This window comes from Onychostruthus taczanowskii, unplaced genomic scaffold (assembly GCF_017590055.1).
Source record: "Onychostruthus taczanowskii isolate IOZ18803 unplaced genomic scaffold, ASM1759005v1 scaffold39, whole genome shotgun sequence".
In the NCBI taxonomy this organism is placed as follows: domain Eukaryota; kingdom Metazoa; phylum Chordata; class Aves; order Passeriformes; family Passeridae; genus Onychostruthus; species Onychostruthus taczanowskii.
In genome coordinates this window covers 7503041-7528740 of record NW_024501348.1, presented here as the reverse complement: position 1 = coordinate 7528740, position 25700 = coordinate 7503041, and the positions used below count along the sequence as shown (strand labels likewise).

The 25700-nt window shown below is 35.9% G+C and overlaps 1 protein-coding gene across 3 annotated transcripts in view; it reads right to left on the bottom strand.

The window, feature by feature from the left end:
* The window catches only part of LOC121339981 (pleckstrin homology domain interacting protein), a 106606-nt gene that overhangs the window by 52230 nt on the left and 28676 nt on the right, over positions 1-25700 (bottom strand). For all 3 annotated transcript variants that reach the window (XM_041412280.1, XM_041412282.1, XM_041412281.1), the window contains exons 10-15: positions 20371-20441; positions 19498-19598; positions 19341-19381; positions 18172-18270; positions 16068-16221; positions 14975-15109 (exon numbers count right to left, since the gene is read on the bottom strand). In XM_041412280.1, the coding sequence (XP_041268214.1) occupies positions 14975-15109; positions 16068-16221; positions 18172-18270; positions 19341-19381; positions 19498-19598; positions 20371-20441 (601 nt within the window). The remainder of the gene's footprint in view (positions 1-14974; positions 15110-16067; positions 16222-18171; positions 18271-19340; positions 19382-19497; positions 19599-20370; positions 20442-25700) is intronic.

Below are 25700 nucleotides of genomic sequence, written 5' to 3'. Positions count from 1 at the left end.
TAATAATTTTCAATTGTGATTCTCAAAACTGTGGTGCTGACATTGAAATTTATTATAAAATCTGTATGACAGTATACTGCTAGATGGAAATTACTTTAAAACAAGGCTTACTTTTTTAGCTATTCACTTTTCAGTGAATTTTGTAATAATGCTCATGAAAGATTCCAAATTGATAGCAGTAGAAACGGACAGACTTTATCCACAAAGCAGGCACAGTATAGGAAGTGAAAATAAAAGCTTCCCCTTGAACGTCCTGCTAATGAGCCTAACCAGAGAGCTGGGCCCAGTTCAGGGCTTAGTCACTGCACCCTTTCCATCCTCTGCCTTCTTGCTAAGCTACCCCAGCAGCAGTGGCTGCTGCGGGGTGTTCCACAACACCTGCCCCCTGGAAAACGCACTGACAGACAACCCACATTACACAGCTTAGCAGCTACCTGTTTCTGTAATTCCTACTCCTAATTTATTGGAGTGGGGAAGGAGTAAATTTGTGTAAAAACTCCACCTTTTATAGGAGAACTGCAAAGATTTTAAAAAAGGAATTTTTACCTGATACTCATTTTCTGTTTTCCAGTTCCATTAAGCCAGAACAAATGGGTTTTTGTTTTTCCCTGCAACCTGTCAATCAAGCAGAGGTGACCAATCACCACTCTGAATTTTCATGTCTTCAGCACCTCTTCAGAAAGCCCCTTTCTATTCTCCCCAGCAAAGCCCTTTTGCATTTTCTTTAAAGAGACACCAAACAAAATTCTTTCCCTAGCTGTGGTATGCCTATATATTGCCAGGAAAGGGGAAAAAAAACCAAACCAAAACAAAAAACAATGATATTCAGCCTTCAGACAGTAACGCTGTGCACTTCTGCAGCACCTTCCAGAGGCCATCAGCATTATTTAAAAAAAGTTAACAAAGCCTCAAAAATCCTGTGAGATACGTACTGTTTTCACTCTCTTACAGGCTGAGGCAAAGGCAAGAATTTTAAATCTTTTCCCCACAGTCTTACAACACATCCACACCCCTGCACATCCCCCCAGTGAGAGAGGCTGCTACATCTATTGCTTTCAGGTCTTTCTCACTACAGGTAATTTCCCTAAAAGTCAAATGTGTTTCTGGACTAGTGAAAGAGGAACACAAATCAATGCAAGTCTTACGTTCTATTTTGCCCATTATTCCAGAAGAAATGAACAGAAGTATCTCACAGAAAGAGATGGAAAATAAAAACAGAACTTCAAGCAAGTGACACTAACATCACAGCAGTCAGGAATGCAGAATTAATTTAGTCTAAGCGAGATCCAACTACCACAGCAAAGTTACAACTTGGTCCTGCTTTTTGCATATAGAAAGCTCACTGTATTAAAGGGAGACAGTTTGGGAAAGCAGGTGGAAAGCAGACAGAATTTCACCACAATAATAAGCTTTGCAGAAACACAGTTAAAAATTGGAAAAGAAATTTTATACATAGAGATTTCTGTTCCCTTACCCTTCCTTCAACAAAGGGAACATCAGTATCAAGCTTCCTAATGTTCAAGTCCTTCATAAATAGAATTTCACGGTTCAGCCTAAGTTTTGACTACCTTTTGTTTTAGAAGGAAAACAATACATGTTGTGGGAAGAACTATTTGCTAACCATGGTGAGGGGAAAAATTATAAACAGAAGGAAAAAAATCCAGCTACTAAGATGATGGGGTTTTTAATCCTTTCCATCAGGAAATGGTTTAGATGGACCATTTTCAAGAAACCCCTGGAAATTAGAGTGTTAATCAGAAAACATTTCTTTCTTATGTAAAGTAAAAGAATAGTGTTCTACTATTTGGGGACAAGTACAGTGCAAATAGTTTTAATCTAAACGTGCCCAGAATTTGATTTTAAAAAGTGCTTCCACAAAGGGCAACTCTAAGACCTTTCAGTACAAACCTTCAAGTCTGAAGTACAAATACTTGGAAATAAAGATTCTTATAGGAACAAAACCTACCACTGAGGATAACCTTCCAAGATATAATTACTATTCTATATTAAAAAACAAAGTCAACCAGAGTGACCAGAGAACCAAATTCTACCCAGTAGAATCTTCTTTTCAATAAAACTATTTCAGGATTAATAAGTGACAGTTTACAAAAGATTTTTTTTCCATAATAAAGCTAACACAGAGAAGCTAGTAATTTGAAACAGAAACTAAACATTAAGTTGCAAAAAGGGAAACTGTAGTAAATCAGTAAACCTGTTACTTCAGCAGGCTAGATAAAGAATTTCAGCAAGGATGAAGCTGCCTTCCCCTGTCTATCCCTTTTAAATCAAAGATGCCAGAACTACGTAAATACAGTATCCCAAGAACATTTAGAGTGCTTATTCCATCTTAAACCTTCCCCTGCTGCTTATAAGGACATTCCTTCATCGTGAAGGAAAGAGACTGCTCAGGAGTACAGAAAAAGCACTGGTTAATTAAGAGCTGTCACAGAATCACAGAATTATTTGGGTTGGAAAAGACCCTGAAGATCACATAGTTCCAAACCCCTGCCATGGGCAGGGATACCTTCTAGACCAGGTTGCTCAGAGCTCCATCCAACCTGGCCTTGAACACTTCCAGGGATGGGGGGCCCCCAATTGCTCTTAGATCCTGTTCCAGTGCTTCAATAAAGGCTGTATCACAACAAAAGGCTGTGAAAAGTGAACGAGACATTCCTGGTAGCAAAGCAGGTAGCAAGGATTTTTCACCTAAACAGGGAAGAACCAGTGATGCTATATAATGAGGACTACGTAAAGATTTTTAGTTTTAGCTCCAAGAATTAAGAGCCGTATTTGCCCATACTTTCACTAGCAAGGAAATGTGGACATTTGTATATCCAGAAGGGAGGGGAGGAATGATGATGAAATAAGAGAATGAAAAAGGGAAGACTTTTCCTCTCAGTTTTGAGGAAAGCTTATTGGTTTTTTTTTTTTTTCCCAGACCAGGGAGAATAGAGCTGTCAAGCTTGTACAAAAAGTAATGTCTTAAATGCATAAAAAATTTTTGTTGTATGAAATAATAACACTTACACAGCAAGCTCAGTAATAAGCCTTTTTGACCCATTATCAACAGATAGTATGAAACAGCTAAACCCTACTTTTCAAGAATAGCATAAGACATGGAAGAAAAAGTAAAAAAATCAAATAAGATGAAAAATTAATAGAGCAGAGAGTACTGGATAATTTTATCAGACTTTCTTCAGAAAAATAACTAATTTTTTAATGTCAAGAAAATGTAACTCATTCAACCTAGCTAGATTTCAAAGGCATAATGTGATAGTTAAATTTGATTCAAATTATTGTGATTAGTAGGAGAAATGCAGAGTAGGCAAACTTTACAAAGAAAGGTTAACAGTTATTGATTTCAGAAAGACATACAGAGCTAAAAGGATGTTATCACTAAAGTTTCTCGAGTCAGGTCGTTCTCTTATTGACTAAATTAAAAATAAGAGCCCTTTGATGAAATGAACATTAGGGAATCATCCACTGAGAACAAATTTGGGACAGCATAAATTATATCAATTAAAGCAATTAAAAGCCAACAGGACAAAATGCAACAGAGCATGAACCTAACAAGATTATTAGAAATAACTTACTAGCACATTTACTGCCAGAAAAAAATAATGAAACTCTGTCTACATAAAATAACACTACACATTTCTAAAAAGTCTTCCAACACTAGTCACCAGCACATTAAAAAAAAAAAAAGTTTAAAAAACAAATAAAAATCAGTGAACTAAAACTTCTACTAGCCTGAGGCAGAATCCATCCTTCATGTTAAGGAACTGAGGCAATTAGTTGAAAATACAGGGAAAAAGATCACTGTGTATTCCTTGCAATACATTACATATAATGCAGCAACAAAAAGAAAACTGCAATTCTAAACCAGACCAGAAGTGCATCCAGAAAAGAAAGTGCATATGTGCTAGACAAATAGACAATGCTAAGAGCAAAATCTTCCAAAGCAGTACATATTTTTTGCTTCCCATGTTCAAGATGTATATGTTTTAAGAGGAACAGCTACAGAGTCACTTATCATGATAACACAAAATCTAAGAGCTCAGCTTCTTTATATGAACACTAAGGAGAGAGGACTATTTTGTATGACTATACTGAAAGACCTTTAGCAGGAAGAGAACTACTACACTAAAGGACCTTAAAGAGGATAAGAACTTCTCTACTTACATGCATAGGAACAAATGAATATAAGTTACAAGCAACATCTAAACTTCAAAACTGAAATTCAGATTCTAACAAAGAAAAAAACTAGCAAAAAAACCCAGCACTAATTATTATTAAAATCTCTATTATAAGTGATGAAACTACATCATAACTGTTCAAGTCAAACCAGCCTCCAAGTACCTGGAAGTTCCTTTTGTATGTTTGTGCTCTCCTTTGCTTTAAGGAAAAATCTTCAGTCACAACATGCTTCCCTAAGACAAAAACTATCTATAGACTTTCTGGAAAGTTAAAGGAGGTTGCTACTCTTTTGGAGGAGTGGAAAGCAGACTTACTTTTTAAGCCAGTTTATAAAATTTTTTTAAAAAACCAGCAGATCTTCTACATTGCTCCCAGAGCAGTAACAAGAGATGAAATGGTAGGAAGAAGACAAGAAATAATTAAATTCAGAGTAATATATTTACTGAAAATGCTTCTATCCTCTAACCAGCCAAGTCAGTTACTTATTCAGGAATGCTGCATGTGTCTTGAAAAATAAATCTATCAGTTAAAAGGTCTGATAGGTCACCCACCCTGTGGATGCCTGAAGTTATATAAAGGCACTATATATAAAATTTACTGCATTTTTGTAATTGTTAATGATTTTTCCCACTATACATCCTGCAAACTTAGTACTGGCTTCTTCTGTTTGAACTACTAGAGCATTATGTTGGTTTTGTTCTCCAGAGTGTTTCTCAGGGTGTGCTCTTACGTGCTATTCAAAGGTGGAACCTCAAATATTTCAAACCATTACAGAAGGATGATAGACAAACTGATTCAAAATAATGCATCCATAACCTTACTTAGGTTATTCTGTATTTCACATAACTACAAAACCTGACCTAAAATACAATCCTACATAATTCCACTGAAAGTGAAAGCCTTTATGAAAGCCACAACATAAGAAATATTGTTTTCACATCTCTAGTTCCCACTGGAAGTTCATATAAGCAAGAGACATGCCTTTCAGACATTAGTCAAAAAAAAAAACCACCTTGTGTGGCAGAAACTCCACACACAGAGCATTCTACTGGGGTGTTCTAAATGGAACCTGATCTTTCAACAAGGACTTCCAATCTTTCGGTATGTCATTTAGCCTAATACTAATTAAGTAGCTGCTAACAAAGACCTAGGTAGGCCTGATAGGTTTAAAGGAAAGAAAACAATGTTGTAAGTTATACGATAATGCTATCACGGCCTTAGAGTTTGCCAGTTCGCATTGAAAGTAGAAGTAGAATTAGAGAATAAGAAACCACATCAACCAGATCAGTGGAAGATCAGACTTCAGAAGATGGGGCAGGAAAAACATTAAGGTACACAGACATAAGTAGCCATAGCATAGGAAGTGCCTGCAATGAAATGTCCACTTAAAGCTAAAAATAAAGGACAGTCAACAACCAGCTCTCTGAAGGAGCAAGAGCACACAGAAAAATCCAATTGCAACTCAGTGGTCTCTGCTTGATTGACAACTTGCAGGAAGAAACCCTTTTAACCTGAATCAGTTAATGCCATAACACTGACAGTAAATTCTAAACAAAACAAGGATTAGACTGCACTAAAACATTAAAACAGCCATTAACAGGGAATGTGTGTGCCCAAATTCACAAAAACTAGACATCACTGCCATTATGAAGTACAATCCTCCTACAACCTCCATGGGATTTCTAATATTTTTGATTGATTTATATAAAAAACATGAAATGTGTAAAGAGGGCAGAGAGACTGGGCAAGTAGACAACCAACACATCACTGCATCCAGACAGTCTGATTCTTCAACTGCACTGCAAACCATCCTTCAATAGGACCAAAATTACACCCTCCACAATTTCCATAGTAGAATCAGGAAAATTCTCGCAGCTTGCTTCAACTTGACCTTTTTATAGCCAAGTTCTGTACATGATGACTTCTATCACTGCTTATGCTAATAACTCCAAATAAATACAAAACATATCGAAAGCTCTCAAAAGCTAAGGAAGTGTTTCTATTAAAATTTTTCAAAAGATACATTGTTTAAAAGTTGGAGAAAATGTATAAGCTTAAAAAAGAATCATGCAATGCAACTACCATACATCCTAGAAAAGTAATTAAGGACTTGGAAAGAAACACATGGAACCAGGAATAGCACCAGACAACTTTACATTAGACAATCAGTTCACTACAGACTTGGGGACAAAACACTTGGACATTATCTTCAGCCATCTTATTCATTAATTTCTGTGTAGCCATAACTTTCAATCTTAACATCATTGTGTGAGATGACTTTAGGGTTGAGGTTTTTTTGAGTTTGTGTGTTTTGGTTGGGTTTTTAAAATATATAATATAAACATTTATCTGCATTTACACACATTTACTTGTATCTGTCTATGAAAAGGCATATATTCACCATGGTAACTTCATGTAGTGAATATAAAACAAAATTAGCATGAATGTACTCACTTGCTTCAAAGCTTTCTCACTGGATGCACGGCAATATGCATTTTCAGTTTCAAAAACAAGTTTAATGTTTTAAATACAATAATTACTTCGTTAAATTATGTATCACCCCATTTCCTGATTTTATGCCAGCATATCTAAATATAATCTGTTTCACTACTATATCATTTTAAATAAAAGCAGCATTTAAAGAGACACAACTATAATCTTCACATAACCAGATAAGCATGACCTTACAAGGTAGGTTAGTATTTGCTTGCTGATTCTACTGCTCCAATTGTTTTAAAAGGCAATCAAATGAAATAAAGGAATTTCAGAGATCACCTTCAAAACAACCTTATCAAAGTCACTTTTTGTTTCTTCAGCCCAAGGCTTCTCAACAAAGAAGCAACCTGAAAAAGAAAACTAAGGACCAATACAAGTCAGGGTTTTTTCTTTACTATAGCGAAGTCATAAGAGCTTAGGTCTCAACTTTAAGGTTGGCCAGAAAATCAAGAGATCTAAAAACAAGTTTGTGCGTATATTCTCTCAGTCATATGAAAGCACTCTTCACTGCATAAGAAGTTTGAATGCAGTCAAATGACAGCTACTACAGCAGAGCTAAAAGTAAACAAGGTTTTAATGAGTGATCCTGCACCATTCCAAGATCCTTCCAACACACCTTCTCTTCTACCTAACTTTGGCAGCAGTAACTGTTAGAAATATAGTCATGTTGTAACCCTTAAAGCGAAAAAGCAGATGCTGTAGTCTTATCCTCTCAAGTAACACACAGAGGTCTCCCAGCAAAGTAAATGTTTTGTTCTTCACAAACAGTATTTCAGGAATAATCAGACAAAACCACCACAGCTTTTCAAAAACGTCTAGTAAAATTTATTTACACAACTGTCTCACTTCATTTACCTGACATTGATGTGTAGATGTTAAAAATTTAACTTACAATTAGTTGATTTTTAACATACCAATAACCCTTTCACTAAAAATTAAATAGCACTTAGAGAGGCATCATGCATGGTGGTTTGAAAACTACATAAACAAGCTGTGGGAAACTTTCCTCTTTGGGGTATTTTCTGTAGAATTTGTGATAAAACAATTACAATAAGTCACTCATGCCATATACCTGGTCCTCATGTGTTGCTAAGAAATCCTGACCAGCTTTCTCAACCACAGCTCAGTATTTTCATCTTTCTGATAACAAGCACTGAACCTCATATTTGAGACTACATTAGAGAAGCCAACTCAAGCTATGAGTCAAGTTGGTAAGACAGCATATGACATTCAAATTTTACAAATCTATAGTTAAAAGTAGAAGATGCTTGTATTTTATAATTCTATAACTAAAACATTTGTAGAGTCACTAACAATTTTACTCTGCTGCAAAGCACTGAGCTTTTTTTTTTTTAATTTGGTTTGGGTTTTTTGTTGGCTTGGGGTTTTCCCCTAAGGATTATTAACTTCTGCAGTACTTTTGTAACTCCAACCAAGAACATAATCAAAAAATCAGCCCTCCAAGTTTGTTAGATCTGATAAAGTCGCTTATACCTGTTGCACTGTATGTTCAACAACAGTTCATATTTAAGTTCTTTAAAGTTTTTCAGTACCAAGAACTTTAGAGTTGCTATTCCCTATTAATACAGTTGTTAAAGAGAATGAGTTCATTTAAATTTTGATGTGGTAACTTAATACAAAGTCATCTAACTTTATCTTGCTGAAAGGATCTGTAACTATTTACATAAGGTTCCAGTAATATGTTCTTTCATCCTTTCAGAAATAAAAGTTTCTTCACCATTTCTCTTTTAGCTGCCATGATTTTAATTTAGAAGAATAAAAATTCCAAAAAAGAATCACATCTTCATTAATGGAGTTAAATCCAGGTTTATCCTAAAATTTTAAGTAACTTCCTCCTGGGCTGAAAATTTTAGGACAAAAGAATGTGCTGCTAAATTTATATGAAAATTGCAAGTGCAAAACTTTAACTTATCAGAAAACTCTCACTTTTCAATTCAGCTGCTTATATTGTACCTGTTTTAATTTGGTTTTTGACACATATGGGAGAAACTATGCTCATCACACCAACCAAATCTTTGAATAAGCTATTAAACCTTTTTAAATAAACACAAAAGTGTGTAAATTCTTACTTTGTTTAAAAATGTTCATATTTAAGGTCTAGGTTTCATAACCTGTTGAAAATTAAAACATATTGTAAAGAACACATGTAAATCACAACATGTCACAAGCTTTCTAGTTCTGGATACAATGTCTATTTACATAAAATGTAACTAATGCATTTTAAATGAAAGTGTGGGACTATTCATCATGAGCTCCTAACAGAACACTGCCTAGAAACAAAGAAAACAGCTAGAATTCTGACATAAAGACTTAGAGCAAAATATGCCGCAGATAAAAAAAAAAAAAAATTCAATAACTACTTTTTTTTCCCTAGGACCTATAAGAAGCTTCATTCAACCTTACGCTAACTACAGCTACCAAAGACATTGTTGTCCTTCTAGGGCTCAGTGAAAGAGCATATCTTACCTCCAGGATCACAGTCTTTCAAAAACAGCCAAGAAACGGAACTGTAGCCCGTATCTTCTCCAGTAGCGATGCAACAAGCATGTCAACCTGCCCCTCAGGCCTTGCCATTTTAAAGGTTTATTTTATTTCTTTTTCCTGACTATTTCCCATAAAACTGGGAAGAGGGAATAGGAATAACAAACACCAATGTACAAGAGTTACACTGCTGTTTTTGAACTACCAATATGCTTTCTAGGGCAAGTAGCATTTACTAAGTGGAGAGTGAGCATTTACACAGAGGAGAACAGTGGTGTTTCTGGGAGAGATTAAAGCTTTTCTTTCACAAATATAACTGAGTTACTTGTCATTTCAAGGGAAACTGAAGGTGGGAAAGGAGAAGAGCAGGTTCAGTTAGAATTTGTTTTTCTTCCTCCTCCTCCAAAAGAATCAGAATGTTTCTTCAAATGACTAGTTTACAGTTCAAATTGTAATGCATTTCTGAAACACCCTTGGTATTTCTATATGCTCTCATGAAATGTGCTTTGCCATTTAGAAAAAGACTCATCATACAATTCTCAACAGTTAGAGATATACACACTGTGATGTATAAGTGTCAAAGGCTAAGGTGGCTTAGCCTTCCAGCAACTCAGATAGTCACAAAGGTAGGGGGATTTTGAAGTACCCGGATCTGTGAATTTAATACCAAATTGCTAAAAAATTCTTTTCATATCAGTATTTCAAAGCATTCCTCAAAATACAATGAAAGAGCTACGGCCATCTTAGCCCTGAGTTCCAAGGGAGTTCCAGAACTGCCACCCAGAGCACATTAAGGATACCCTAACACAGTATTCAGAAAGACTCTCTTAGCACTAAGGTAATGCCTCAAGAATCAGTCCAGACGAACACTTCACAACTGGCAACACATAAGATTACAAATAAGCAAAAGGCCGACCTTGACAGGCTGTCAGGCACACAGGAGCCCCAAGGCACACATATGCCAGACAAAAGAAGGCTGACTGCTGGCTACAGCTGAACCTGCCTTCTCAAAGAAGCGACTCACAATGAGAGTCAACTAAATAAGACAGGAGAACAACACCTAGTCATGAAAGATCATTTGTTGTTGATTCTCTTTGGGTATTTTTTTGAAATCTGTTGTCCAGAATATTTTTTTTTTCTTTAAAGGCTTCAATAGTCCTACTTGATTAATTTCTACATTACACAAAGATTTCTTAAACATCACAAGGCTCGTCTTTATCAAAACACAGGCTTCCTGTTTCAGTAATTGCAATGCCTACCTACAGAATCTGCCTAGTCAGGTATCAGATTCAGGTAAAGCAATGACATTCAATGACACAGTAAGAATTCCAATATTCTATTGTGACAAACATTTTTAAAATGCCTGCTCTCCCCTAATCTTTCACTATTGCTACTGTAGTACAGTCTTCATACTTTCAAAAACATACTTTAAAGTAATAGGAGTCACCATATGTTCCTGCAACTGTTCATAAATCTACACTATAAACCAAATTGTTCTTCAAAAAATTTTAAAAAGACACTAAAGAAAAAAAAAAAAAGAAGAACCAAAAAATCCCAAGCAAACCAAAAAAGATAAAGAACAGAACTACAGGCTTGTACATATCCTAAAATCTTTTAGGAAACATCTTTCAATATTCTTTTCCAGGGCAGCCCACTCACAGGACAAGAACTATCAGGAGAAACCTATGCTCCAAGACCACAGACAAAATGCTTTTTGCAAGCAGTCTGAGTCAGCAGAACTCATCCCCAAGAGGTACTTCTTAAAGGAAAGTGTGCTTAAGTGAAACTGCCTAAGTCCAAAAACTAACAATCAAGGGCAGCACCACCACACCACAAACCTATTTAGGGTCAGACTCAAGGAATACCAATACTTAATGTCTAAATTATAATACCAACAAAACCCAATCACCAAACCAAACAAAGACCCATGCATCCACTTAACATTACCAGACATCTCCATTTAGATCTGAAATATTATATCCCTCTAGGGTTTTTTTTGCCTTCTTATGTTCTCAGCATTGAGAAACTTCTGTCTAAAGCCTAAAGACTAAGCTGCAGCACATACCATCCAAGTGTCAACCCTGGAATTCCTAACAAACCAACAGCTTCAGATCTGGAAGTAACTTAGTGGGAACACCTGAAAGAAAACAAATGCTATGACAAGAACTGAGTGGTGTACACCTTCTATTTATGACCTGAGAGAGCAGGAATCCTGCAAATACAAAAGCTTGCCTGAAGGCAAAGAACTTCTTCCACTTTGTCATTTACCTAGAATGATTTGTATACCCAATAAAACTACCCAGTACCTAATGCACAGGCAACAGGTTCACTTCTCTCCATAGTAGCACAGTTTGGGAAAATTGGGAAGAAGTCCTGTCTAGGCATTTATAGCCAAGATGCTCTCCTGAGTAAGCAGCAGATGTTGAATTGAGTGCTTTACTACTGAGGATACAACAGAATCCAGGTCTTCCATTTCCTGACTCCAACAGCCAAGGTAATCCCAAAAAATGAGTGCCACCTGCTCCTGTAGGCTACTTTAGGAAAGCAAGGATCTCCCTTGGTTGCTGGAAACATGCCTTACCACTCAAGGGATCCAGATGCCTCCCTTCAGCTTTGAGTAAGGGACTGCATTTAAAATATATCTTTATGTACATTATCATGCAGTTGCTTTCACCAGACAGCCTACTATTCAGTGTATTTGTTCCCTTGATCATCCACCAAGACACTTACAGCTCATACATTCTTCAGCAAAATTAATTACAATTTAAACATTTACAAGAGTCTGTGATGTTCTTCTGTAGCAACAACACTGTTTTTGTGAAGTACATAAACTCTGAAACAGTGGGATAAAGGAACCACTTAAGAATTATTACCCTGTTTCTTCAGAATGCTTCTTTGTACCTGGGAGATACTGCATATAAAACTGTCCTAATATTGCACCAAGAACACATTCTTCATTAGCAGCTGTATTAAGTCAGGCCTGGTGTGAATATGACCTAGTCCAAAAACCAAACACCTGTATTTACACATGCAATTTAAAACCATCTCATCCTCTTTCTAAATGTCAAAATTGCCTAAAATGCTTTAACCACCTCACACTCGATATTTCTATGGCAAACTGCACTCTCTGGCATATTGAAAACACCCCCTGAGTGTAGGGGACTCAAGTCACTGAACTAAACCAGTTTCTGAATGTCCATGGACTCCAACACCAAGTTATGCAATACTTACACAATTAGACCAAATGAAATGATGGCTACAGGTGAAAATATGAAATATATAAAGCATATATACTTACTGAGAGTACCCCATGTGACAGTATGGGGTGACTATTAATGATAAAGACCAAAATCTGGCAAACAGACCAAAGATGCTTCAAACAGTCCAAAGATACTTCAAATTAACCACAATTATGACAATTAATTTAATAGCAAATCTTCAGTTTAAAAACCTGGGAAAGGATGTTCTGCAGGACCACCAGAGTCACCTAATGGGACCGAATTGCAACCAGCAAGAAACAAATAAATGGAGGAATCAAAGTTTAAGTTAAATACAAAAAAAACCCAGTATATTTGGTTACTATGATTTTCTTTGCAATTTCATATTCACTGACTGGATAAAAGAATTAAGACTGACACTGCTTGCATCCCTTGGTCTTTTGTTTCCTTTTTGGTTTTGGTTTTTTTGTTTTTTTTTTTTTTGTTTTTGTTTTTTTCTTATTTTGGGGAGGTTTTGTTTGTTTGCCCAGGGTTTTTTTTCATGTTGACAATGACAGCATTGGAGGCAGGGTGGAAAGTAATTTAAAAAAATCCAACTCTACTTTAGGGATTTGCCACAAGGCTTTAGATGTACAAAGCAATCCATCTAGGATAAAAATACCTGACTGGACTAACATTAAACCAACAGTTATCTCTGATTTTGCTAATTCAACCAATTCCCCCAAGTTCTGCAACATTTTTTAAGGAACTTTTGTTATGAAAAAATCACTAAGTGCTACTTCTGGTACCACAGACCAGGCAATGATAATGAGATTTTTCATTTGCCATTTAGTAGAGAGAGAAGACTGGCAGCTCTGTATGAACTCTTTTACCCCCCCACTGTTGTAAATCAGATCTCTTAAACTTTGCAGCTCTGCAGAGGTGACTGCACAATGTCCTCTGCCTGCCACCCTGATCACCTAAGAAAACCTGTAATTTCCACCCATGTCTTTTGCATCAAACACAGTGGTGAAATATTCAGTCCATAGAGAGATGCCTCTCTTGCATACCTGGCTCATACAGTGTAATTCCTTGGTTTGAGATGAACTGGTTGCCAGACTTCCAATTCCCCCTCACCTCACAGAGCAGGCAGACTTTATCATATTAGTTTCCAGCACAAAGCACATAATCACTAGCTGCTGAAATCTTCTGTTTGTCTGCAAATTTCTCCGACTCCGAAGATCTTAAAATGTATGTGACTACTACCTTTTTTAGGTGTTCATGTTGCATGGCACTCTTGACATAAATATTTCAGTATCTTGGGCCTGCCTAACATCACAGGCATCTGTAATTTAGATTCTGATAGCTCTTAAATGGACTTGGTTTAAAAAGAGCAGATTAGCTCAGACTCTTCTGACCTAAACTCCATGAAAACCATCATACATCCATTGTAAGTAGAACTGGAAATGCAAGTTAACCATGAAATGAGAACATACACTTCAACTGGCAACAGTGAATAGCACCAAGTAATGAAGATGGCACACTCGTAGCTCTAATATAATTGTCTTGGATCCTTCATAAGCTCAGTTACAGAAATCACTGCAGAGAGAACACTACTTAACCCAGGCCATTGCTGAAGGAAATCTAGGTTGCACACTTGCTGATTAAGATGGGCTGAATTTCCTCAAAGACCTTATGAACTCTACTGTACTGCAAATCTCAAAACCTTTCTTTAGGTTCAGTGACCATCCTGGCTTGAGTTTATTTCTAAATGTCCCTTATCTTTTTGTGAATATATCTATGATAGGTCTCTTCTTCAGATGATTTTCTTTATGCTGGTCTCCAAGACTGCCACTCCACTACAGCTGAAGCCCATTTGCCTACTCTCAAGCATTCCAAATGATTGTGGATATTCTACAAAAGCTTTTGTAATTTTGTCCAGGAGACGAAGTCTGAATTACACAATACATTACCTTTTTGTGGAAAAAGATACGTACTAAGACCCATTTAATATCAAGAAACAGATGAAAACACCTATTGCATTCATCTTGCAGGAGAAACAGTCTAGTGCAGAACAGACCAAATCTGAAACCTGAATGTGGGGGAGCTCTGCACAGAAAGACTGACAGTATTCCATCCAATAGGCCAAGGCAACATACAACAATTTTGTATGAGATCAGGAGACTCATGAACAGCTTTAGCCAGACTGAGAATTAGTAATGCAAAAATAAACCAAGTCCCACCTTGGCTCCCCAGGCAGGAAAAAGAGCACTAAAGGAGGGTCTTGGTCACCCTGTCTCTTACACATGACCTCTGACAATGTAACTAACACTGCAATTTTGTGTGGATCAAGCATATGAAAATAAAACACTATGAAATACAGCCAAAGAAACAACTCTTAACATTTTACACATTTACTCTTTGCCCCACTGAACAGAAAAGGAATTTTTTGTAACTTCACCAGACGCAGGATCTTGCTCTATACATAAATCATACTTCAAGATGGCCTACATAAGAATGTATTAAAAGCAGAAGGTTTAAAATTATTGCTTTGGCATATCTGTGTAAAGCACAATAATTACCATGTTGAAGTAAGACCGGATTTTGACCCCTCTTGCCAAATCCCAAACTATGACATTTCCATCATGTCCAGCAGAGAAGAGAACTCTTGGATCAAATGGGTGAGGTTCAAGCACAAACACTTCATCTTCATGTCCCTGAAAATAAAGACACAGCAGAATTAAAAAGAGCGTTGTCTTAAATGTTTACCCAAGGTCTCAAAAAGGACACAACAAGGACTCAACTAGTGGCTGCCATATTAACTATGAAAATACGCAGCAAAAAACTACTTTAACCACACTTTATTTTGGTAGCAGTGGATTACACTCTTTTCTTTCCAGTTGCAATTTTACCTTCCTAAGTAGTTTGTCAAGTATGTCACCTTCACAAGTACGTCCCAATACTTTCTCCAGGATTTAAAAAAGATTAGTGTCCAAAACACTTGGTATCTTGTGGTCTTAATTTTCCACAGATTTCCATTTTTTTTTCCAGTAGAGTATCAGTTAGAAATTTAATTTAAACTCATAAAGAATTAAATATATAACTTAAAGGTAGAGAATATCTTCAAAATTACTGCTATATTTTAGAGATTTGCAAGAAGTATTTCCATCTCTAAGCAGAGTATCAAGTTATCTAGAGTTAAGCATTTTCTCAATTATAGAAGAAGTGTCAGAGATTAGTAACACTGTTGATTTTAGTTAGAAGACTAATTTTTGTACTCATGGAATTATTAGATTGCAGAAGTGTCTATGGTTAAAGAGGGCAAATTTATTCATTAACAGTATTTTAAAACATCACATTAAATAAAGATTAAAAAGCCAATCATTTTCTTCTCTCCTTCAAGACAGAACTCCATTAAAAACAAACAAACAAAAAACAAACAAACAAAACCACTAAAACGTCCAAAATTAGTTTCAGATATCTTGAACAGAACTGGTTAGTTGCAACTTTAAGCTTTTCTTTTCTAATAAGCAGCTGATAGACCTCTCTATTACACTTCAACTATCTGCAAACATTTGTCACAGCAGTTTCAGGAAAAAAACATATGGAAGAATGTCAATGATGTATAAATAAATCTTGCATTCAAGATTGATAAATCAATATGGTACACCTTACCATGAGAATGTGAATGAGCTGGCCAGTGAAAGAATTCCAGACTTTCAGAGTCATATTATTAACTGCAGTTATAACAGAATTGTCATGGCGATCCCATGCCACCATGGTCACTTTCAGCTTTGTGATTTTATCTTCAACTCCTTGAAAACTTTGTCTAAAACAAAAAAGTAAAAAATTTCAGTGTAATCCTACTTTGCCAAAATACTTTAACACTAATAACCAGTGAAAATACTTCAGTATTTTGCTGTATTTTTAAGAGTATTTCTTGAGAAATATTCTTAAAAATTCTCTGAAATCAGAGAAATTAAAGATGTTTTCTATAATGTAGCACATATAATCACAAAGAATCGTAGATACTTAAACAATGACTAAAGGATCTTCCAGAAAATGCCCTCTGATACATGACCTAATTTACTTAAATTGATAGCTACAGTACTTTTTGTGACATCTAAAAAACAAAAATCCAAATTAATCAACCAAGTAACAGCAAATTGTCCTAAAGAATATTTGTAATAAGTAGTTCTCAATATGGAGAGCAGTATTCTATACCTTTAAATTATCTAAATTCTCACGCAATATTTAGAACTACACCACTACCCTGGCATCACTTTACTATTGGTAATAATGGCACTTAATCTTGCATGAAACTCAAGCAACAGTAATCTATAATATAACATATCAGAATACTCAAAAATTACATTTTTGGCAAAGTGATTTAAAGACTAATCACCCTTGAATTCTCTAGCACATTTACTTCTATCAAAACATCAACCAAATGCAACAATAGCATGTTACCACTATGTAGGCAGACCAAATACAGAATCTTCCATATAGTAAGCACAACAACACACTGCACAATAGTATGCATTGTAAAACTCAATAATAGAAAATGTGGTTATAGCCAAATTCCTTTCTAGATTCAATGCAGAACCCAGCAGGCTTTATAAGCTGAATTCACTCTTTCCTTTCAGTGTAGTGATTTAATTTTTTTGATAAAACAGTTCTTGTGCAGAAAAGATCAAATTTGGAACTGCACTTATTCCTCCCATAAAAAGGATAAAACAGAATTTTGTTAGAGTGTTATACAAAAAAGAGTATTTCAGTTTCTCAGATAAATTCAGCATTTATGACCACAATGAAGAATCCATTCCTCTTTTGCCCAGTATCAATTAAAATTGAGCATTTCTACTGAGAGTAACTCAGTCTGTTATCAAAGTAGCAGCATTTTATACACTCTAGTCCAACAGTTTGATAACCTATGTTTTGTTGCATCTATCCGTAACTGAAAAGATAATATCTGATCTAAACATCTAACTAAATTACAGCTTATCTAGCCTTCTCTTCCATCCCTCTCTTGGTCTGATTACTCCTGAAACCATTATATTTTTTTTTTACTAAATATCCTTCAAAGCACTCACATAGGGGAAGAAGGTTTATCCCTTAAACCTGTTATAAATCTTTATAATTTGCGTCAGCTGAAAAATATCTTCATGCCAAAACAAAAAGGTGCAAGCCATTCCTACTGTCATTCTCCATCTTCAAGCATCTTTTGTTGCTTGTTCTAGTGTACAGAAGTTTCCCATACCTACAAACTCTTGTAAACTCTCATATTGTTTTAACAAACACAAAACTATTACAGAGCCAGCAATTTCTTTGCTCTGGCATGTTGTATGAAATGGACCCAATAATGCTTTTCTGAGCATGCAGGTTCCACAATATCTGTAAATATTACTAAAATGCAAGCAGTCTCAAGAAGAGACCTGCCCTGGTTTTCATGCTCCAGAAATAAATATCTATGTAAAAAGCCCATATGAATTTGACCTTCAATGGGTTTTGATTATCTTTTATTGTTTTAATCTAATCAAAATACCAGTGGCACTATTATCAGGACAAGCTCATTTCCACAGCTGAATATGTAGTCAAATATTTATTTTAGCTGGATTTCAAGAACTAGATAAGCATACCGTGCATTTAAGCAATAATAATTTAAGCCTCCTCTTTTTCTTTTCTTTCACTCTTCTTAAAAAAAAATCTAGTAAGTCAGCAAATTATATCAAAGGCCCTCAAGAATCTATGTGATAGCAGAACATTTTACATCACTTACCCTGCTGGGCGAGTAGCCATATCTAACAAAATGCTTTTCCATTCCCTTCGCTTAAATTGCCAGATTCGCGCTGTTCCATCACGGCTTCCACTCACAAATCTAACAAAAGGGGGAAAAAGTTACTCAGAGATCAAAGGCAGATCTGTACAGAAAAGACATCTGAAAATTGAAGTCCCAGACATTAGAATTCAAAACCAGAAGGTATGAGTAAGAAGTCCAAACAGTGCCAGAATGCTGTACAAGTGGTTTGAGGTTAAAAGCACTTCCCATACCAGCAAAAAAATTGAAGGCCTCTAAAAAGTCAAATCTGTTTCCCTATCCTGAGCCCCTTCCAAACTAACTGTTCTATGACCTTTGGTGCACCTTGCTGAGTTATGACACTGCACTGGCAGAGGGACACCACAACCCTTGAACATTTCAAGGGACAGACCCTATAACACAAGGTCAAGAAGAGAGCCCTGCAAGTAGAAGTACAGACATGATTTAAAACAAAACCTATTCCCAATAAGTTAGCATTGTATACAGAGTAAGTACTATGATATTTAAATGAGGAAGTGTTTCCCAGCCTGAGTTTCTCTCCCATCCTTTTCGTCCCCCTTTTAGAGGTTCAGGGGTAGGAGGAGGAGAAAGAGGTGGGTGAAGCTTGGTTTGCAACTGTTTGTATCATGATAAAAGTGTACATTAGAACATCACATAAGTAAAGTGTCAGATGCTTCATAATAAACCAAACTATTTTCTTGAGCATCCTTCATATCCAATATCCAGAACGTAAAGTGAAACATTAAAAAAAGCAGTAGGCTAGCTAAACAACACATGGTTAGATCTAGTTTGATAATTTCTCTGTATGCAGCAGTCACTTAACTGAAAAAAGGTTTACATGTTAAAATATATCTAAAAGTACATGTATTTGATATGTGAATACACACACACACCCCCCCTTATTTCTCAGGAAGAAGTTTCCAGTATTTTTAAACCCATAATTTCAGCAATACAATGAAACTGTGAAACTAAGGAGTACCATTAAAAAGAAAGAGCGAGACTCCAATAGATAGAGACAATTTTACTGGATGAACTTCAAAATAAAGCTCTTTTTTTAATAACTCTCTCTGGAAACTGATATTTAAAAATATCTACAAGGTCAAAAAGCTAGCTCTGAATAGTGTGCTTACCTGCTACTACTATTTGAAAACTGAATGCTGTCAACTTTGTCCTATATAAAAAAGAGCAGAAAAAGAAAAAAGAAATCAAATTTCTCCAAGTTATCCCCTTTTTATCCAAATTATTACTTTAATCAAGTACATATGTAATTTTAAAAAATGTATTTACAGTATGAAACTCCAACTCTGATATCTTCTCTGGCTGACCTGATCCAAAGAAATAAACCCTAATGATGTGATCTGTACTCCCAGTGGCCAAAAACATTCCACCTGAGAAAAACAAACAGATAAGTCTTAAAAAAAGGGCAATCTACTGTTATTACAGTATTTTCAAAGGGATGCAACATCAAATATTTCAATTTATTCTATGAAATTTATAGCTGTATCTCATTTCAACTATGCCTGTAACTGACCTTTAAGTAAAAACAAGATTTAGAAACTCCAAAGTTTAACTGGAGCTGAATTACCTCACATTTGCTGTCAGTAAATATGCATCAGGAGATGTATCCAAAAGATTAGCTGACCAGAGTAATTTGCTTGCAGCTAAGCCCTTAGAAGCCTCCCTCTTAAAAAAATTCAAACGGAACTAGCGCTCCAGTACATTTTGATATTTTATCCAATTATTTATGTAGCATTCTTCAGTTACCAGCTCTAGAATCAATGAAACCCAGACCGTGAGAACTCTGTAATCAGCCCCTTCTTGTACAAATCCCCATATATTACATCTCAGATAAAGCTGACTCTCCTAATTATTCTGCAAAAAAGGTATATATCTATCCTCTTCTGAAAAGACTTGCAGTCACAAGAGACTTACTTACAACATTTCATGTTTTAACTGTTTCTACAAATATCTGCAGCAGCAAGTATCAATGCATAAATTCTGAATTTCTATTTTAAATATTTGGGGTCTTTTAACAGCCACTTAAACTCAAATCCATCTCATTAAAAATAAATATGCTACAGTAACTGTACTGTACTTTTTTACACCTCAAGTGACTTCCTATATGCATACAAGGAGAGGAGGAAAAAAGAAGTTGTTTACCAGCACTAAAAGAAGAACAGATCATTTGGACTCCAGGCCGAGGACGTTCTGTAAACTTTGTTGGCCTCGGACTGCAAATAAAAAAAATAAAAAAAAACCAGTTAGATAATTTCCTAATAGGGTTTCAAGAAACAAGTCAGTATCTTAGAAATAAAGGACAGAAGGATAAAATTAAATATGAAGGAACAGATGGCTGCCCATTTATAAACAATTTTGTGTGACTATGCTTCATAATCTGATCTTTACGAAACTAAGACATCCAGATGGACTAAGTAATCTATGCATCAAGGAGAGTTGTAACATAACTTAAATCCTATTCCCTTCTGATAGTGCCATACATAACACTCTCCTGAAGTTATCAGCAAGGCAGAACGTAGCCAGTTTCCTGTGATGTTCAGTTTTAAACCACTGGGTGTACTGGTTTTCTCTTGTGGCATATGTTTGCTTTTACAAGAAAGAAACAGAACTGGGTGCTCTATATAGACGAGGATATCAAAGAAATTTGAATAAATTTGGAGGTTTTCACAGTATTAGAATATAAGAGTTTCTCCAAATTACATATATCCTTGTAGTCTAGTTTCAAACAGTACCCAAAATGTCAGGACAAAGATTAGAAGTTTGTAAAAGATTTTACTTTATGTCTCTCCGTTTTCATTTCAGAATCTCATGTGCAAGCAAAACTAAAGCTTCAGTGAACCTGGCACTTTAAGGATGTGTAAAACCAAAACAAATCATATCAAGTTCTTCAATCATTATTTCAATTCTGTTCATGCATTACAGCAACCTCAAACCAGTAGGTGGTCTTGCACAGTATGCCATCTGCAATCTTCCCTCAAAGAATTAACTTATGAGAGAACAGCAGCACTACACCCACGAGTGTCATCACTAAAGATTTGCTCTAACATAAAAGAATGTATATTCAGAACTTATTCAAAATGTTCTCTTTTAAAAGCAAAATGGCCTGTTATAATTAATTTCACCTGAAGGCAGATGCATAAGAGATCTTTGTCCACTAATCAGCTATTGCTGTCTCAAGAAAAGTAATAAGCATTAAACCTTGTTGATGTTTATGCATAAAACAAAGCAATAAACATCAGCAACACCAGTTAAGAAATATTTCTTCAAATTACCCATTCACTATAGCTGTTTCTGTGACCTTTCCTGCAGGACTTTTAAGGTAACTCCATGCAAATAAGAAAATTTCACAAGATACACTAAACAAGACAAAGATCTTTCCTACAAAACAGCTGAAATGCTCCTTAAGTGAGATCCTAAGAACTATCAAACAATTCAATACACAGTTTACATAATTTAGAACAAATGTAAATAGATAAATAGGCTATTATTTTCTTCCACTGCTGTTTGTGAACTCTGCCTTTGGCATTAGGACAGCTACAAAATCGAGAAAGTATGCACTCACATTCTGGTTTGGAAAACCAATTTAAATTCTCAAACTCATGTCTCTCCAATATGTGCTATTTTAGGCATTAGGAGACGAGACTACACCACTCTTCTACAATAGAGCAGATTGCAAAATGAGTTGGGCAATCAGTATTTTTGTGAAGTGTGAAAAGGGGACAAAAGCTGGTTCTCCCCAGGACAGTGTTTCACTTTAAATATATTTTCAATGCATTTATTAAGTGTTTTATTAGTTTATTAATCTAACCCGCAAACTAGTCTAACTCTGGTCAAGTAGTAGTTCAAGCAAGACTTCTTCAGAGAAAACAGATGTGTGATATAACCTCTAACTTAAGTCTTTGTTCACACGTTAATGAAAAAGGTTCAGCATATCTGAGTTCTGATATATTACCAACCCCTTTAACATCAAGTGCCTTCTGCATAAGAAAGCAAATGGGAAATATCACATCACACTGATAATTGAGAAATCAGTGTCCTGTCCAAAACAGGAATGTCAAAATCAGCATGTGTTTTTCCTGAGTTGTTTTCCCCTCTTTTTAAAATTATGGGAGAATAAATAGATAAGAAGAAAAGCAGTACACCAAGCTCCTCTGTTCAAATCTGTGAGACGGTTCTGCTGCCTTGCTCATATGGTCTGTCAGTAACAGGCTAACACTGGAAACTTGTGATGCAAACAGGTGTCAGAAGAAAAATGAAACTCAGTGTCTTCCTCTGAAAGGATACGTAGGCAAATATTTCACAGTGCAACTAATTTAACTGTGATGCACTGACCAGTTGTAATAATTCTCCCTTAAACTTGAATGAAGCACATAAATATTCAGTTTCTGATGAAGCACACTTTCTCACTCCTCCCTACTGCAAACTGATGCAGGATTCAACTCCTGTGTTTACTGTCACCACCCAGAATAGTAAAAGAAGACTAAACTCAGGGTAAGACTTGATTGCCTAAATTTTCAATTGTTTTCCAATCTTGTTTAGGCTACATTCTATGAATTCCTTGCCTGCAGCAACAACCAGTCTTCCTCTGTTTGGAAACAGAATTAATCTACCTGGAATGTTACTGCTTTTAGACATACATGACAGCTTCGTGGTCATAAATCTCTTCAAGGAAAGAATAGGAGTACACAGGTGCCCCTGTAACACTAAAGAACATGTATCCACCCTAATCACAGAATCATGTGAACAAGGTTGCTCACTTTCCATTGAACAACCTGAGAATTTTGTGGTCAGCTGCACCAATGTCTCTTTCATCCTATGACACTAAATCTATTGTAATGTATCCTTTTGCAGTTCATCAAAACAAAGCTGTCACTAACATCTCCAGACTAGGCTATATGTCTGACCCAAACACAGAACATGTCTCAATTAACAAGGTTATCAAAAAGTAGGAGACCAACATGGGAAGCCCCTAATTTCAGACATAATATTAATTAAATAATATTAACTGCAGCAGAGTTGTTGGCAAAGCTGATTTACAAGATTTTCGCAATCTGAGAATGAAACAAAATAAACATTTGCAAAGAAAAAAAACCACAGAAAGTACAGCTCAGTGTACTTAAGAACAAAACTGATTCTTTTTAATTTGAGAGCACACTAAATACAACAGCAACTCTGCCTTTCCCGTATTCCATGAAAAAGTTCAGCAAAGTACTAATGGCACTGCCAATCATCTTGAAATGACAATCGACCACATGATCATCATGAGAGTGCCCTTCACCAGGGGCACCAGGTGATCCGAGTAGTTTCGAGTACAAAAAGCAGGTGTGGGATATATTGATTTTTTTTTTCTTTAAAGCAGCTAAAATTTCAAGACTTTACCACCCATCCCCATTTGAAGCATTGGGTAATTTAGTACCACACTTTCATCACTAATAGCAATTCCATCCTTGTAGAGCAGGCTGCAGTCAAGCTCAAGAGAAACATGAGTTCAAGTTCTGTCTTAAGTGTGTTACAGCATCTTTCACCTGAACTACACAAAATCCTAAGTCTTGCTTGAAAGCTCCAGTTTTTCCTTCCTGGGGTGGGAATTGCACTAGAACCAAGATACAGGGCAACAAGCTCAGAGGCTGAACAACCATGGTAAGATCTTACTGTCCCTGCCAGCTTTTCTCCTCTTCAAAAATACTGAACAGAAGCAAGCCTGTATTTTTTACTACACAGATAAATGGAAGGATAAACTTCCCACCTTACCAGTGACTCTCTTCCAGATGGCCTACACATCATATTTTTTTAATGTAACTTCAAAAGAGGCCTTATGACAAAAATTAACAGACATCTTTCTTTCTCTTGATGCTCTTATATTGCTGGTACTTGTTCTCCCCCAGCACATAACTGAATGGATGTAGAGGCAACCTGCCACACTTCTGCAGCTCTGGAAGGAGAACCACATCCAAGTGTGTAAGTGCAATCACGTCACTGAAAAGTGTTCTGACAATATATACACCCATTGCTGAGCTGCACTGGCCATGCAATGCAGCCTTCTTGTGAAAAATTACACTGGATTGCAAGTTTCCCAGTAAAATTTATTTTGGTTTACTGGAACAATCATGATAAGCACAGTTAGAAGAGTTTACAGCTAAGGTACATTGAGTAAAACTTCACCTAACAATTTTCCTAAACTAGTATTCAATTCAGGAAATTAAGAATTGTCCGTGTGTCCAACAGTTTTGATATCATAAATGACACACAATTATACTCCAGTCCCAAAAGACACACCTGTTGCTTATTTAGACATTTTTATCAAGTTTTAATTTGGATTAAAAAACATCAATTACTTCAAATACATTACAGTTTTACTAAGCTTAACAAAGATCTAAAAGAAGAAAGAGCAGACAGTGATGCCTTTTAGTATCTTCATATAATGCATAATAGCCTGTGGCAATGAGTTTTGTAACGCAGTTGCATGTTTTGTAAAGAACCATCTTCTTCCAGTTTGAAAACTGATACTTTCATTTGATACTTTCTAGAACCATAAGGCCCCACAAGCAATTCCTCATTATATTCCTTCTTCAACACACTCGACTGTACATTACTCATCTTCACGTACTTGGGGTTTCTTTCACAGACTGAAAAAACACAGCTTAATGACTTTCTTCTCTCTTCTCAAACCCAACATAAAAAGTACTTCCAAAACAGAAGGCAAGGGCAGTAGAAAAATTCTAGCCTCAAAATTTAATCTGCACCCTGTTGTTAAGCAACACGAGTCACTGGCGTGACTTAGGTTACCAAACCACTTCCTTGCTGTGCTGCACAAGACATCTCACCTGATCTGTTTTCTCTATGCCCCTGTCCAATCACATCTGTTGAAATGACTTCTACATGAAAGCATTCCTCAAATATCTTCTCTTTTAATATTTGTTGAGCATGTCACTAAGAATTTTAATTCTACAATTATATATCACCATGGGAGAATCCCCTCCCAGAATTGGTACCAATTTTCTCCTTCTCTAAGCTTAATCTCAAGACAAATCTCATCCAACTCCATGATTCATTCAAACTTTCATAATTTCTAAATATTCATCTCCCAGCTTATGCACTATAATCTACCTAACTTTCAAGGATTCACTATTTTCTAATGACAGAATTAGTTTCAAAAATCAATTCCATAGACTAAAACTTTACTTAGGAAAAGGAGAAGAAAAGAAAGGAAAAAGATAAAAACCATGTAGGCTCAAAAGGTTTACCAATCAGAGAGACTAAAATTTCATCTTGTCAACAAGAGCTCAGTCTTAGAAAGCTTTAAGAAAAATAATGTGATGGCAACTCCTTTCCTTCACACAAAAATAAGCATGTAAGCTATCTCCTCCTGTCCTCAGTAAAAAAGGGAGTCTTAATTTCATTACAGCATGCACTAGGCAACAGAGGAGTTAGAACCTGAGACACAGCTTCATTTACAGTACCAAAAGAGAGAC